The sequence below is a fragment of the Gambusia affinis genome, linkage group LG05 (assembly GCF_019740435.1).
Source record: "Gambusia affinis linkage group LG05, SWU_Gaff_1.0, whole genome shotgun sequence".
In the NCBI taxonomy this organism is placed as follows: domain Eukaryota; kingdom Metazoa; phylum Chordata; class Actinopteri; order Cyprinodontiformes; family Poeciliidae; genus Gambusia; species Gambusia affinis.
The window spans coordinates 13,881,730-13,898,547 of record NC_057872.1 but is presented as its reverse complement, the minus strand read 5'-3'; the positions used below and the strand labels follow the sequence as shown (position 1 = coordinate 13,898,547).

Here is a 16,818-nt window from a genome sequence, read left to right as displayed (position 1 = left end):
TTAAGGGTACAGGCCAATTAAAGCATTTGTTTGCAAAACTGTTTCTATGAGACTAGACTATACTTCCTATTTTGTTTTCAGGAGAAGTCCTGAAGTCGATAATTTGGTGATTTGAAAGCAAATGCTGACCCCTACTGGGTATAAATTGAATAGCATTATCTTGCTCGCTGGGTTTTATAGGTGAATCTCAATAAATGAAAATACTACTAAAATGTGATGTACTACAGTAATCTCATTTGGGAATTGAAACACATAATATACAGATTCATTCAGTTTTTCAGCAAATTGAAATATTACATAAGTGTAAAGAAAAAAGTAATTTTTAAAATAATTTTTGGTTACACTGTATTCAACCATGGCTGAACAAGAAGAATAGAGAGAAAGGGAAGACATGCAGAAAATGGGTTGGGGCCGGGAATCGAACCGAGGACTCTAGACTCTGTGTATGGTGCACCCACTCTAGGACTGAGCTGCATAACGCCCAAAAAAATATTTTTAATAAAGAAATTCTATGTTACAACTTTGTTATGACCAACATGATCTCGGGGAGAACTGCTGACTTAGAAGTTGTCAAAGAGACCGTTTCTATAGCAATGGAAAGTTGATTGGGAGGAAAAAGTAAGGTAGCAAAAGGTCCATCTGCACTAGAGATAACTGGAGCCCAGTTAGAGTCCAGGGTAGATTAACAAGCTATAGCCTGCTGGACATGTTAGGCCAATCCTGAAGCAGGAATGGCTCAATATGCTTTATACCAAAGTTGAAGAAAACTGGGAACAGTGGGCCAATGGTAATCCTTTTATAAAGAAAGTGTTACATTTCATTTGGAAAATCAAGTTCCCAGAGCCTCACGGACGAGCAGAGAGAAAGACAATCAAAGCTGTTTGAGGTCGAGTGTGAAGCTTCCAGTCGGTGATAACTCGGGATGCCACATTATCTGTTGGAATCAGTCCACTGCCTTTCGTCAAGTCCAAAGTCAGCATGACAGCCTACCAGGAACAGCCATTCAAGCTTTCTGGAGATGCAGCTTTCATTTTCCAGCAGGACTTAGAGCCTGCTCCCACCACCAATAACACCAACACCTGGTTAACGACCAATCAGACATCAAATTCACCTGATCAAACCTTTACAGACAACTTATATGTTGTCAGGTTGGCTAAGCATGGAGTTCATATCCTCCACAAGACATGGACAGAGTTTTATTTCTGCTCTAATGAAACTGAATTTAGGGTTTTCATTTAGTCTTCAGAATTAACAAAAATAAAAAGGTTAAAATAGATTATTCTTTTTAATCAGTTTATATATGCATTTTACTTTTTTGAATCAATTAACATGTACCTATATTTTTACATTCTGTAACAACCTATGTGGAATAGAAGCTGCTTAAAGACAGCAAATGTAAGAAGCTTATTCATTAAAAAAAAAAGCTATTAATATTCCACTGCAAGAAGAAATTTGTCTCAACCTTAAAGTCCACTCTGATTTTGTGACTTGGTTTAGAAGACTCGACTTCTCGCTGTTCGAATCCGTGAGCAAGGGCAGCCAGGACACTGGGAGGAGTCTGCTCCAAGGGAACCTGAGATGAAAGGGCCTGAGAGAGAAAGCCAACATTAGCAAAGACTTAAACATTGTTCTCTTTTCCTTTTCTTAAATAAAACTTGCCTTTAATAACATTTTAAAAATATGAGTAAAGAGTTCAAGACATTCAGAAACTTCTGCTTTGTCCGCAACAATTAAAAAAATCTGCAAAGTTCAGTGGCTACCATTGAGAGCCACAGACCTTTCAGGCTGCAATTAAGCCTTAAAGGGACAGTTTATCAATTAGGGTTTTATCACAGAAGTCAAAACTGTTAATATCAAATTTGCAGTTGATGATTATTGGGCAACTGTATTTAGTGTGAATTCTGAATTTTGGACACAAAGTAGTTTTTTACCATCTTGAAGATTAAAACTGAGGTTGCATTTTTTGGAGGTTGTTTAAATACAAAAACAGACAGGAAGTAGTCATAGGAGGTGATGTGTCACCAAACATCTACTGAGAAAAGACAATGTAAAGATGCAGTAACCAGTCAAATAAGATCAATTCACTTTAAACTTCTATGGCGTTTAGCTCGTAAAACTGCTTTCATTTTCATATCTGACAGAAATGTTCTGTTCTCAGTACGTTTCACACAGGAAGACGTTGCCACCAATGACACGCAACCTTTTACCTCAATTTCTTGTGTAAATGATCCTCGCAGGGTTTCTGCAGGTTTCACCAACTCAAATTTAAGACTTTTGTATGATGGAAACGTACAAAAGAAATGCATATTATATTATATAATATCAAATTTTCATGTGTAGGTATAAGCAGTGAGCATGTTTGCTGAAATATGACATTTGCTTACTTTAACGCACTTTATTGAGTCGTTGGCTGTTGCATGCCCCGAGTCTGGACTGCACTTGACCAAACTGACTCATCTGGTTAAACATCTCACACTAGCACTTAGATTCAACCTCCAAAACCAAATGTTCTAATCTTAACCTGAATGAAGCCTCCAAAGGAGCCGCCTGCTGTAGTCCAGACACGATCTGAGAGTTTGGATTCTTAATGCTCACCTTCTCAGGTTTCCGACGAACCTGTGGTACCCGATGTGAACTGGATTTACGGTGTCTGACTTCATCATCTGAAAAGTCTTCAAAGAATCCATCCAGGGAAACAAAGTCTTTATAACAGAAGAAGATTTACAATAAATTTGAATAAACTACAATATAAAGCAAGTGTGGCTGTCATTACAAGTTCCTGGTTTGCTGACTCGTAGGGTTACCTTGGTTGAAGCGCGGTCCAGCTCCCCTCCTCCTTGCTGGTGAGGCAGAGCTAGATAAAGCTTTGTCGTCGAGATCAGAGTCATAATCCACAAGGTCAAAATAGACCCGAGGCTTCACCACACGCTTTGGCTGCTTCCTTACTGATGGACTGTGGCCGTCTGTGTTGGGACCAGATGGCGAGTCCCCGCCACCCTCGTTCCCTTCGTCATTGCTTGAATACCCCCCGCTGAGAGATGACCGCCTCCGCTTAGACGAACCTTACCCAAGCAGAAAAGCAAAATTAACAAGCATCACAACAAACAGTACATGGAAAAACAAACATTTTTTTGGTCCGTAAAACAAAGCAGCAAAATACTTTTAGGAGCCGTTCTGCCGCTGAGTCTCCGTGCTTTCCTCTCTTCAATCTGATCACACCTCTTATACCTTTGGCGTAAAAGCAAGAAAAACAAAACAATTATTTCGGAAGACTGCAGTATAAACCAACAGCCACACATTGATGGTAAACTTACACACAACACTGTCGCTTGGTGTTGGGACCACCAAACTTAGGCTTGTCGAGGCAGTTGATGCACTTCCCACAGTCATCTTCGTGGTTGCAGCCTTTGCAAACGCCACACCTTCGAGAGCGGTACCCGAATGGCCCGAGCCCCTTCTTCTTCGCAAAACTGGACGGCTTTTTCGTCTTTATTGCCTTTGGATCCGACAGGCTTGGGCTGTCTGACTCTGATGGAGACCCAATATCTGCAGCAAGAGAAACAAATCAAGAGGTCATAACTTTTCACAAGCTAAAAAGATATGTATTGTTATGCTAAACCTATTTGCTTAGCGACCCAAAGGGAATACTTTGGGGAGAGCGGAAGATAAACTACCAAGTTTAAAAATACCTGTTAGATTTATTTATTTTTTTAAATAGAAAATTATTGCATTTTCATTATCTGAATGTTTTATATTTGTGAAAATGGAAAGTGTGGAATGTCTATATCCTAATGACAAAAAGTAAATAAAACCATGTAAATCAAAACTTTTTTCCACCCTGGTACCATTAGGGTGTATTATATGCAGACACTACATAAAAACATATAGGAATACCTAACAAAATTGCTCTTTTTGGTACATTTGTATGTACAAATAGTGCTAAGCTTCATATAATGTTTGATCATTGTTATTAAGAGCTACTGTGAAGGTCAAAGAGCCTTCTGGGAACTAATAATTTAGCTCTTTAAAGTGTTTGTTTCTTCGCAGTTCATGTCAAAGAAACATACTTGATTTAATTAAACAAAATAATGATAGTCATTTTACAAAAGGACATGCATTACTTTGCTAAAAATTGTAAACACTCTTATTATGTCAGTCACTTTAAACCCTGTGATACAATTTAAGCTGTTCAAAATAACTAAAAAGGGAGAAATTAACTTCTAAATTTACAACACTACATTCACAGGAATCAAGACAGCATCCTCTAAAACAAAATGCTGACGATCATAATTATAACAACCTTTAGCGATAGCAGACGGGGAGATGCCAGATCTTTCATGTAGAGGCAAGGCACTCAGTCGGGGAATGTCGTCAGTGACCATGGCTCGGGGCTGGCCCAGTACCACGGAGGCGGCGCGACACACGTGCTTAATTCGCGGACCTCCTGCTCGGCGAAACTCCTGGCACAGTGGGGAGATGAGCTGCGGCTGAAAAAAATAAACAATCGGATGGATAGAACTAGACACTTTTAAGACAGGTCGATGCTTGTCCCTATCAGACGTATTGATCCGAGGACTCACTTGTCCTTGAACTTGCTCCATCTTGACAGGAACCTCAGAACGAGGAGCTTGCGCCCTCTGCTTCCTCCTCTGTCTTTTAAAAGCGATTTCTTGAGATCTGGAGCCAGCAGGACCAGATAACAGCTACGAGAAAAATAAAGAAACGAGACACCTCCTCAAACAAGGGGCAACGCTTTGTGTGCTTCTGTTAATCAGGAATACAGGATTTGTCTATAACAGGTGGGAATGCATGAAATGAAGTAGTTGTACTTTCAAATGATCATACTGTGTCGTCTTTGATCCGAATGCATCATTGAACAAAACTGTAATGAACTGGATTAGTCTGAAATAAACAGATCTGAATCCCACAAGGGCAAATTCAAATGTAGAATTTTAATCTGAAAGATGTAACTCAATGCTTCCCAATTCCAGACCTGAGGCGCTCCTGCTCTGCATGTTTTAGATGTCTATTCCAGAACAGCTTATTCAAATAATTACATGACCTCTTCTGCAGCCATCGAGAACTGCAGAAGGCTGTTAATCACCTACAAAATTCAATCCAGGTGTGTGGCAGAAGGAAACACCTAAAACATGCAGGGCAGGGGGGCCTGAGGACCGGAATTGAGAAACACCGATCTAACTCAGTGTTTCTCACTCAGTGTTTCTCAATTCCGGTCCTCATGCAGGGTAGAGAGCTGCCCTGCATGTTTTAGGTGTTTCCTTCTGCCACACACCTGGATTGAATATGTGGGTGATTAACAGGCTCCTGCAGTACGTGGTGGCTGCAGAAGACATCATTTGAATCAGCTGTTCTGGTATAGAGGCACATCTAAAACATGCAAGGCAGGGGGGCCAGAGGACCGGAATTGAGAAACACTGATAACTCAAGGTTTTGGTTATGTTATTTCTTGACAATTGCTAAGCATTTTGTTTAGATAATGACCAATAATCTATATACATTTTAAAACAGAAACATTATGGTGCAGCCTGCAGAAGAATTGTGAAGACTGATGACTTGACAGCTGTCCAGCAGACAGTCACTGACATGCTCCACTAGGAGGCCTCAAAGTGTTCTTGCTAAAGAAGCTGGTTGTTCGCAGTGCTGCAGTCAAGCATACTGATGGAAATTTAAGTGAAAAAATGTTTTATAAAGGCGCAACACAGATAAGTGCAACACTAAAATAATTTGCAAACTCATGTCACCTGCTGGGGTTAGTCCACCGTTTCCTCAAGTCCAAAGGTCTAAGAGGAAATTTAAGAGCACTCAATGCTTCGCTCTACTGACAAACTATAGAGTTGTTGGTTTTATTTTCCAGCACTGTCAACGGCACCCGACACATGTTTTAATAACCTTGGGATCACTAAACTAAATCGACTCAATCTCTATAGAGAACCTGCAGAATTTTCAAGAGGCACCAGATCCAACAATGCAGATGAGCTAAAGGCAGCTTTCAAAGCAACCAGGGCTTCCATTACACCTCAACAGAGCCACAGGCTGATCACCTCCATGCTATGCCGCACTGATGCAGTGATTCAGGCAAAACGAGGCCCAGTCAAATATTGAGAGTTTATATAGAAGAGTACCTGGACTTACTTATGTAGGTTGACATGCCTAATTAAAATTCCTTCTCTGTCTTATGTGACATTCTAATTTTCTGGGACATTAAAAATAATTTCTTCTTATCTTCTGTAAGCCATAATCATCAGAATTTTCACACATTGTTTGTTACAAAACCTTTTCCATACTATTCCAAATTCAAGTTTCAAGATTTCTTTGGAACAACAAGAGCATTTAACACCAAAATTCAAAACAGCTAGTAGAGAGTAACCTTAATTTAAGCTCGTCTAAACACAAAACATGTGGTCCACTGCTTCTCTTTGAAATCAAAGTGATACTTTGTAAATCAAAGAACACACAGCAGATCAATGAGACAAAACTACAGTGCTTATTAAGCATAATTAGACTTGTCCAATGAGGGGAAAAAAAGGAAAATTTTGTGCGGAAAAAATAATGCTTGATTTTTCCAGACATGGAAAATGATAAAAGCAAATTTCAGACATTTCGAGATTGAATAGGCAGTGAATTTTAAACTTCCACACATAAAAACTAATCAACAGAAATAAACGATTGAAATACATCAATGTAGTGAATCTATAAGAGTTTCAATTTTCAAGCTCAATTACTGAAATAAATTAACTTTTTGATTGAATTATAATTTTGTTTCAATACACAAATATAGACCAGGTCTTTATGCTAAAAATTTTATTTGTGATTTTTAACCTTACCCCAGAAGACTTGAGTTGTTTCTGCTGGTCGATTTTAATAAGTTGAACCTTTGCTTTCCTGAGGAGATTCAACATTCTTTTATTTGCACTAGTGAGGCGTGCCCTTTGTGGCGCTCCCTTCTCTATGTGTCCCAGAGAAACGCTTTCAACTGTGCCTGACTTCTGTACCGACGACGGCGCTTCTGTGAAAACAAAAACATAAGTGCTCTATTAAACGCCTTTATTTTAAATATTTATCAGAATCAATCTAATTATAATTGTCTTACTTGAGTCCCGCAGGGAAGTGTCTTTCACTGCCATTGCTTCCTCTGTGCATGGCTTCAATGCAACAGAATTAGGAGACCGAAGACTGACGGAAACCTTTCTCACCACTCCAGGACTGTCAAGGTCTTCGATCTTGATCTTGGACTTTTCCTTGTCTATGCCTGTGTCCCGCTGTCTCAGACTGATGCTCATGACCTCGTCGTCGAGTCCCTCGGCTAAATCAACCGGAGGCAGAGCGGGTTTACTCACAGCCTCGAGCTCTTGTGTGATTTTGCTTTTTGGAAGTCCCAAAACGGGCTTCTTTAGCTTCTGATAAATCTTCAGATGAGCCGCCTGCTTGTTAAATTTGGGTGGACTCTTCTTTTTCAGAACTTCCAAGAGGTCCGACGATGGTTCTGGGAGCTTATCCGCTGGGGTAGATAAAAACAGATCCTCACATTTGCTCTCTGGGGCTTTATCCAGTGTATATAACTCCTCGCAGGAATCTTCAGGGAGAGTCCACTTGAAGCTCGAGTTCTTCAGAGAAGGTTTCTTCTTTTCATTTTTCTCACTCTTACAGTCAAAAAACAGGCTATCGGCCAAGTCGATGCTGTCCTCCAGGTCCTGGGCTGAAAACAGGTCAACATCCAGCTGAGCTTCACTCAAAATATCCTCATCATCAATTGGAAAGATGGGAGACAACGGCCTTTCTGCCCCATCGTCTCGCCTCTTCCCCGGACGAATGTTCAAGCCCAGCTGCAAACCCTTCTTCGGAGAGTGCCTTCGAGGCAACACGGACATCCCAACATCATCCATGAACCTCTGTGGGGTCTTGATCACTCGAGAGGATCTTGCACTTACAACAGGCATAATGAAGTGCTTGATATTTTTTACAAACTTTGACTTGCAAGGCTGAACACTAACAACATCTGGCTGTCCCGAGTCCACTGGAGTGTCTGCTTCTTCTTGCTTCAAATTATCTTTCTCCATTCCCATTTCAATCAGATGAGAAATGATTTTAGACTGGGATTTGGACTTCTTAGCTCCAACTAAAGGCAAGCTTGTGTGCTTCTTTTTGTACTTTTTCTGTACTCCGATGAGTGTAGACCCTTGTGATGGGATGGGAGCTGCCAGCAGCAGAGAACGGTCATCATCAGCGTCAAAAGTACTTTCACTTTCAGGGGATTTAAGCGGGGCAAATTTTCCATCACTGCCTCTGTGCCTGTGCTTTTGGCGTTGGCCAATTAAGGATTTGCGTTTCTTTTTTAGTTTTCTGGAAGATTTCTTGGATGATATTAGTTTATCTGATTGATCTGAGGTCACCACTGGCTGCTGACTGTCCACAGTCTTCTCAGAGTCCAACAACTGCAGACTTTCCTGCAACATCTCACTGTCCCCCAACTTTTGACTTTCCTCCAATTGCTGACTTTCCCCAATTTGCTGACTTTCCCCCAATTGTTGACCTTCCCCCAATTGTTCACCTTCCCCCAATTGCTGACTTTCTCCCAATTGCTGACTGTCTATAGACTGCATGTCTGGTTCCTCTTTTACTGTTGGTTGTATTTCCTTTTCCTTTTCTTCTACAAGAACAGGCTCCTGTTTGGTCGCAGATTCTGGTTCTGCTCTCTCCTCCACTACCTGACTCACCTCTTCAGCTACAGGCTCAACATTTTCCATTTGAATAGGCTCCATGTTAATAAAGTCAACTGCGTCAGGGACTGCATCTACTGTGGTGTCAGTCAAAACAACAGCCTTCTCAGCCTTCTGCTTTTTAACAGACTTCTTCTTCTTTGCTTGTTTATTATTTCTAGGTTTTCTGGGTTTGGAAGGCACAGGCAATGGTTTGGCCTCTTCAATCTGTGGCTCTAGTTTGTTCTCCAGTGACTGTGGACAGACTTCATCTGCTGTTTGTGAGGGAGTGTCGGCGGCTTTTGGACTTTCCTTTTCAAGAACTTCGGAAGAGTTTAAACTGGTCACCTGTGGCGGGTCTTCAACTAAATTAGGACATGAGTTCATTGGAAGAATTTGAGGAGCAGACTCCTCAGTTGAAACCTGAGAGAGAACTTCAGCTTCCACTTGTGGCTTTTCTTCTTCTTGGGGACTTTTCCTGAGCCTTCGTTTCCGAGTGGTAGCAGGTTTTTTGCTGACGGATTTCTTCTGTGGTGACTCAAGGCTTGAGGTCCTTCTTCTTAGCCTTCTAGAAGGAGTGGTTTCTGTATCCTGTAAAGATGACTTATCCTCTTGAACCTCTGGTGGATCTTTCAGGTTTTCCTCTTTGTTTTCAGGCACTGGGCTAACCTGTTGAATCAGAAAAGACGGCTTTGAGCTTTTATGTTTGCCAGGAGATGAAACCTTTTTAATCTGAAGAGGTGGTACCTTCCCGCAATCTGCTTTAGTGATTTCTTGCGTGGGAGTTTCAGGCGCAGGATCTGCCTCAGGTTGCACTTGTAAACTTGATGTTTCAGAATCACAGATACTTTGGGGATCCTTTTCAACATTTTGCATGCGTTCCAGTGGGGCTGCACATTCCTGTTTTGATTTTCTACCTCGTCTCTTTGTGATCTTCTTTACACTGGTGTCACTAGGTGGGGTCTTATCCACTTGGCTCACAGTCTCTGTTTGTACCTTGAGGATATCTTCTGCCCGTGGGGTTTGACTTCCAATTTTGACTAAGGCTAAAGTCCAAATATATTTTCTCCGTTTTTTCTTTCGAGATGTAGTTTTTCCGCTGGCCTGTGCATCATATTTAGGATTTCTGGTTTTTATTAACTTTATGCTTGGGACCCTCATTTCCTCAGTTTTAACAGACAAACTTTCACTGGCAAGTGAGGGCAAATTTTCAGGTTCTGTGGCTAACGAGCCTTGGTTTTCTGGCACTGTAATATCTTTATTTAGCCTTCTGCTTTGCCTTCGTCCTTCTCTCCTTACTACTGGTTTGGCCTCAGCCTTTTGTGAAACTTCTGAGTTGAGCTCATCCAGAACAGTAGCGGGTTTAGTCAGACTTTCTGTTTCAGGTACACTGTCCGTTAAGTTATTAGAGAGTTCGTTAGCAACTCTTGTGCTTCTACGAGTCACTTTTTTAACCTCACAACCCTGCAGTGGGGCTACTTTCTTTTTCTTTAAGTCTTTTGAGTTCAGTTTCTGCTCTGCAGATCCGCTGTCCTTTACCTTGGTCAATTCCTTCTCTTTTGATTTTTGGTCATCAACCACAACTTTGGCAGTAGTCTGACTTACAGGCTCTGCTAACTTGACAGCAGATCTCCCACGCCTCCTTGTAGGTAAGGTCGGCACTCTTTTGTCCCCAGTGTTGAGTTCATCGTCATAAGATTCGGTTTTCAACTTGATGTGAGCGCTTAAAATCTGATCACCCTGAATGTCCTTAACATCGGGCTGGTCCTGCACATCTTTCAGTTTCAACTTTTTATCTGCTTTTTTCTGGGGCTCCTTTATAGTTTTCACTTTCTTTTTGGCTACCAACTTTATTGTAATCCTCGGTGCTGCTGCTGAAGCTCTGCTCTTGGCTGACCCTTGGTCCATAGTGTTTTTTCCTTTTGAAGCTTTCTTTGAATCCTTCGCTGGTTTTGTTTCAAGAGATATGTCGTCTATTTCCTCCAGAGCTTTCACATCTTTTGCAGGATCAGGTGGGACAGCCTCATCAACTGCTGGCACTTTTTGTGGTGGCTTCTCACTTTTTCTCCTAGATTTTGTGCTGACAGCAACTACTGCAAAAAAGTAAATAAATAAATAAAGTTATATTTCTTATTGAAAAACAATTGATCTCACAAATACTTAATTTCTTCTTTACAGTTTTAAACTTCAAAACGGTTTACCTTTGGAAGAATTTTTTTGCAACATCACAGATTCTGCAGCGTTTCTTTTGTCAGCTTCAAATCCTTTGAAGTCATCACCCTTTATAAAAAATTAATTAAAAATTATTAATTGCCCATGTACAGTTAACAATGAGGCACAGGCAACAATTAAACAAACACCAAATTTAGTTTGAAAAAGGAACAACAAAGCAACAATTATGATCATTAAAACCAACATTTTCAGTACCACTGGTGTTATTCTCCTGAAGGAATGCTCACATTTTGTCTGCGCGTTCACACAAAGGGAGGGCAGATTAATGTGAAACATAATGTAGATTTAATCAATACGCCAAACCAACCAGTGTGGATGGGAACCTTAGTGCGTCAGATCATAACTTCTAGGTCAAACTAAGACAATCAAAAATGGAGGTAAAAAAAATTTGCAAATAATCCCCAAAATTGTCCAGATTCAAATACTAAAACATTTTTTATGTTTAGTTTTTGACTATGTCTCATTTTCTTTGCAGCTAAACTACAAATTCACTCAAGTTAAAATTTATTGGTGCCCTTCATACACTCACCTGAACTATACTGTTAACAGGTCAATTGCTAAAAGTCACAGAAATCAACGTGGATATTTTCAGTGGCTAAAAAAGTAAATATTACATGTTTTTCTAATATTGTGCAGTCCTAATATCTACCACAAAAATAAGCACCAAATTGTTCTGGAAGCTGTTCATTAGTCGAGTAGTCTGTGTAGTGTCTCCTTGATAAACCCATTATAACACATTCTGAGAAAGTCAAACCTCAGTTGGACTAAAACATTTTAGAAGCTTTGCACTCGCAGAACTATGTTCTCACATGTGTGGCAGACAGAGTTGTTAGTATTGTAAACAGTACACTCAGATGTAATCTATGAAACATGCGACGCCAGGGAGGAAAAAAAAAGGTTATAAAAAGATTTTGATTTAGCACAATTGAGTACATTTATGTCCATAATTGTTACAGTTACAGAAGTAGGATCCATGTCTCTGTGAATGCAGCAGCATAACTATTGTATAGTTATTACAGTTAAATATGTATTTTATTTCAAGGTAAAAAGGTTGATATTACACACTTAATAATGTGTTTTAAGAAAAATACAGAACCATGAGTAAAAATAGCCTTAAGGAGTTTGAAAGGTGAAACATAAGCATGGCAGACAGTCAGGCTGGAACAGTGCATTATTGTATGCATTGTGTGCAGATTTTCTATCACTGCATAATCTTTTCTTTGCACTAAATAACTATACATGTACATAAAAAAATCCTTTAAAAAGCAGTTGATACCATGAAATCAGACTTACAGTTTTACTAATACCACAAAATCAGCGACCACCGGGGAAATAATTCAAATTAATGTAATAGTCAAGGTCTACACCATTTTTACAATCCAATGCAAACTCAGAACTCTGCGTTCAGGAAAAACCCATGCTTTAGTTAATGCTGGTCACGCCTTCACTGATTTTATAAAAGCTACAACGAAACGTCAGTCTGTAATCAACAACTCCCTCCAAACACTTACAATGTTCTTTATACCTGCAGTTGGGTCTTGAAGAAGATCTAATAAATAAGGATCACTCACTATTAGTTGCGCTTCAGCCCTTAAATGTGTGAGACCAACATGTGTGGCAGTGACTTTGGCACACTTCTGTAGACCCATTTAAACATGCCCTGTTTGCTAACCTTGGCTAACAGCTAGCTAACCCGAAACGATTTACTCCCCTGTGACAGTTAAGGAGCTTTATAGCCACAATATAAAATGTTAAGTAACTGTTTATATGCACTTTTTACTTTGCCAAACACAAAACGTGTCTTATTTAAGCAGGCTTTAGAAAAGCAAATGGCAAACATAGTTAGCGGCTACTCTGCAGAGTACGAAGGCGCTAGGCTTCCTGCTCTTTGTGTTGGCTATTAGCAGGCTAGCAGATATTATGGCCCTGTAACGAAAGGGCCATACGTAGAATAACTGCGGCGCATGTTTACAAGTGCCCACTCTGCATTTAAAAAATATTAAGGTTATCAATTTTTTACCTTTATTTTTTATTCTTGGAGATCAACTCGGAGCCCCATGCTAATGTGACTTCAAAAAGATCTGCTGTCAGAATTAAAGTGGCATTTTGTGTTTGTAGTGTTCAAATGGAACGCTCCACTAGGCTAACACTGGTGATACCGTTTAGCTTGAAGCTAAAGTTAACGCTAGCCTGCCAATGGGATGTTGACATTTCTCCATGGCACTAACCAGTCATACAGCCGTGAAAAGCACTCATTCTTGCGCATAGACCGATCACACTAAATGCGTCAATTTTGAATACATCACCCACTTCCTTAATGAGTACAGGACCTTACCTCTTCACTTCCACTAGAGCTATATCCAGCCTGGCCGAGGATCTTGTGGCTTGCCTCGATCCCGAGTAGACGCAAGTGCGACTGGTCTTCATTTAACGAAAGAGCCAGGTTTGCGGGCCTTGGCCCTCCGTTAGTCACATCATCAGCTTCTGAGCTTGATCGCCCGAGTTGCCATCGCTTCTCAGAGCGCAAACGACTGCGCGAAGACCAAGGCCGACCGGGGAAACGACCTCTGGCCGTAGCAGTTCCACCTTGGCCTCCTACGGCAGCCGCGGTTGCTGATCCGCATCCCGCTGCCGCCGCCATCATTGCTTCAACAACAACACACACCGACGGCTAACAGTTCGAGGGGGAGACAAGAGGGAAGGCGCGAGATGGGAGGGGGGAGCCGCAATGATACAAGGGAAACCGAGTTTTTTTTTCACTTAGTGGAGCGTCAACCTACTTTTTCAGTGGTGGTGATAAACGATTTTGGTGATAAACGATTTTCAAAGCTTGCGTAATTAATCAAATAAAACTGATACATGATTAAATAAAGCTATAGTAATTAGAAAATGACTGACAATGCTGATGTTAACACAATTTTCCCGTAAGATTAAAACATAACTTCATTGTTGTCTTACCAGATGGCCGTATACTGCATATTTTATAGCACAAAAATAGAGTATTGAAGAGGTGCATTTCTGTAAATCAGAATACCATAAAAAGTCAATTAATTTATTTAATTCAATTTATAATGCAAAGCAAAGCTAATAATTTGTATGGATTAACTACACACAAAGTGATACTCTTCAGGAGCATATATCTATATCTATATATCTATATCTATATATCTATATTTATATTTATTTATATATATATATATATATATATATATAAATGTGAGCATGTATATATAAACATTCGTCCTTTTTCCAAGAACACTCATGAGTCTCAGACCCTCATTATCTAGTATACGGGGAAATATGTGACATTCCAGGATGGTTGGAATTTCCATCAAAGAGACATGAAAATGAAATTTTGTGAAGAATGTATGAAATAGTATACCAGATGTAAAACGTTTTTGAAAGATAAAATATGTTTTTTTTTCTACATTTAAATTAAAGAATCTAGTCTCCAAATGTTTTTGTTTTACTCCCCTTAGGGGTATTTGACATTTTCTCATTATATTTATATATTTGGGAACAAACCTTCATTGTGTGTGCTTGTGTGTGTGTGTGTCTCCTTTGTCTGTACACTAGGTGGTAGTATTAATTCTAATACTGAGTTGTAACTACTCAAAGCAGAAGAAAGGTGATAAGGAAAACGACGAAGAAGAGGGGATTGAGGAAGTGTTTATTTACTCGGTTCTCATTTTCAAGAGTTAGCCTTGAAGACTGTAGGTATGACAGGAGGTTATTATAAAAATATTGTTAATGTATGTTTAACATGATTTAAAACACGTTGCCAAAAGGGGATTACGGTCGTTTCTTTCGAAGGTGGCGTAACTGTTAGCAAAATGCTAACCTTGCCTGAGGCTATTTCAAGTCACTTGACAGTGATTTAGTACATTTTTAAACAAGGTTCTCTAGTATATGCATTACGCTCAATGTCTTTGATAAAGCTGGGTTGTTTTGCTAATTCAGTGGTTAGTCATCTTTTAAACGTAGCTAATATTGCCATGTTCCGTTTTCTCAAGTTTTATTTCTGTTAGCTACACCAAAGTGGAGCTAGCTCTAAATATCTCCTTGGAACTTTGTTTCTTCCTTCAGCAGGGCCACTGTGCGTTTACCATGAACCTGGAACGACTTCCCAACGAAGAGAAACTCACCCTTTGTAGGAAATATTACTTGGGTAAGAAATATTGGAAAGTAAATCAGCTTTACTTGTCAATATATAGCAGATGTAATTGCTATAATCTCCGTTATGGAGCCCAAACATGGAAACGGGAAGGGTGGATTACATATTAAGTTCAGGAGTAATGTATTCGTGTCATAGCATGATTTGGTGTCCTATACCTTTAAATACTTGTGTTTTCTTTTGTTTTCAGGTGGTTTTGCTCTTCTTCCTTTCCTGTGGTTTGTGAACGTTGTTTGGTTTTTTAAGGAAGCTTTTATAAAGCCGCCCTTCACTGAACAGACCCAAATTAAATCATGTAAGTTTCATGGACATTTTGGTGCAAAGCAATTCAAATTAACTAGAATTTAGTTAAATGCGTAAAAACATATTGGTAGGTATTTTAGCAAAAGTTTACAATGGGTTATTTATTAAAATAAAAATACTTAAAATAATATTAAAACAACTATTGAATTATATTATGGCCATGCATCTAGGTTCAAAATTACATAATTTTAGATTCATGTTGAAACCTCTCTAAAAGATCCCAAAAAAGCTTATTAAAAATGTTCAACAATCAACATTTGATGCCAGATCTATACTTCTAAGCAGTGCGAACAGCCTCAATGTCCTGTTTGTTACAGCAAATAATCATATCACCATTAAAAGCAGTAACGGAATATTCTACTATGGAACAAAAATATGTCCAGTATTTTTTTTCTTCAAATGAACATTGCTGTTGGTCCTAATATCAGGATAAAAGTTATTTTATTTTTGTCAACTTGTGACTTTGCATAGACTAATAATGCATGAGCATACTAAGAAAATTAGTAGGATTTTTATTTCATAAATAATAACCCTAAATAATTGTAAGGCTTGGTTTATTTAAATGCATAGGTGTCTTGAGGTGTCCAGGCTAAATAATGTACAATACAAGTTTTAAATTAAAATACTTTCTCATTTTCTTTTCCAGATGTGAAGCGATCAGCACTGGGTTTGTTGTTTTGGGTCTCAGTACTGACGACATGGATTACAATTTACCAACACTTCAGAGCACAGTGGGGGGAAGTGGGAGATTACCTTTCGTTTACAATTCCACTGGGCACTCCTTGAGATGTTTGACCTCCCACCATCCTGGACCAAAAAGTTTTCTCTTTAAAGCAAAAAAAAAAAAAAATTAAATTGGTCTTTGTAACATTTATTACCTATACATCGTTGATACTCATACATTTCTGTATGTTTTTAGTTTAGAGCCCTTTGTTTTTCTTTTTAGTATGAGCTAACAGTGTGTTATCAGTGGATGTGTATTCAGATTTGTTTCGGTGAGAAAACTGATTTGATTTTACTGCTTTTTTTTTTTTTTCTTTTTCTAAAATATTGCTAAAATGACTTTGTGCACTCAAGGTGATTTTTACTTTCTGACCAATAAATACCCTTAATCTATAATGTCTGAAATTGTGTGTAAATTTTAAGGTGGGTTTGTGTCTCTCTTCTACAAAAGCCACAACTTTAAATAAATGAAAAAGGGATTGCGGGACATAGTTACTCCGAAGTCATAACTATGAGGGGAAAAAATAGCAAATTTGACTTTGAGAATGAGTTTCAATGTCATTTAGACTTTTACTGTCTGTCATTCGTGAGATACAATGTCCAAATATCAACTTTGAATCAGAATTGAAATAAAATATATAAATGATTTTCAATTATAATTATGAGATT

At 39.1% G+C, this 16,818-nt stretch overlaps 2 protein-coding genes across 7 annotated transcripts in view; one reads left to right on the top strand and one right to left on the bottom strand.

Moving 5' to 3' along the window:
• Positions 1-13,726, bottom strand: part of kmt2bb (lysine (K)-specific methyltransferase 2Bb) — a 35,705-nt gene extending 21,979 nt beyond the window's left edge. Inside the window, exons 1-12 of one of the 3 annotated variants that reach the window (XM_044117442.1) lie at positions 13,285-13,640; positions 10,919-10,997; positions 9,465-10,810; positions 7,112-9,386; positions 6,846-7,027; positions 4,581-4,703; positions 4,301-4,487; positions 3,315-3,546; positions 3,161-3,228; positions 2,805-3,062; positions 2,596-2,702; positions 1,463-1,588 (exon numbers count right to left, since the gene is read on the bottom strand). In XM_044117442.1, coding sequence (XP_043973377.1) covers positions 1,463-1,588; positions 2,596-2,702; positions 2,805-3,062; positions 3,161-3,228; positions 3,315-3,546; positions 4,301-4,487; positions 4,581-4,703; positions 6,846-7,027; positions 7,112-9,386; positions 9,465-10,810; positions 10,919-10,997; positions 13,285-13,593 — 5,292 coding nt within the window. In that variant the 5' untranslated portion in view covers positions 13,594-13,640. Of the gene's footprint in view, positions 1-1,462; positions 1,589-2,595; positions 2,703-2,804; positions 3,063-3,160; positions 3,229-3,314; positions 3,547-4,300; positions 4,488-4,580; positions 4,704-6,845; positions 7,028-7,111; positions 10,811-10,918; positions 10,998-13,284 lie in introns of all 3 variants that reach the window. The other 2 variants (XM_044117440.1, XM_044117441.1) reach the window with 2 other exon arrangements.
• An 840-nt stretch (positions 13,727-14,566) lies between these two features.
• On the top strand, positions 14,567-16,542 carry psenen (presenilin enhancer, gamma-secretase subunit). 4 transcript variants are annotated; one of them, XM_044117511.1, is made up of 4 exons: positions 14,567-14,662; positions 15,036-15,117; positions 15,314-15,418; positions 16,073-16,542. In XM_044117511.1, the coding sequence occupies exons 2-4, from the start codon at positions 15,057-15,059 to the stop codon at positions 16,210-16,212; spliced, it is 306 nt and encodes a 101-aa protein (XP_043973446.1). In that variant the 5' UTR covers positions 14,567-14,662; positions 15,036-15,056; the 3' UTR covers positions 16,213-16,542. The 4 variants fall into 4 exon arrangements, with proteins under 4 accessions (XP_043973446.1, XP_043973445.1, XP_043973447.1 ...); XM_044117510.1 differs by having other exon boundaries at positions 14,567-14,666; XM_044117512.1 differs by having other exon boundaries at positions 14,583-14,666; positions 15,039-15,117.
• The last annotated feature ends 276 nt before the right edge of the window (positions 16,543-16,818 follow it).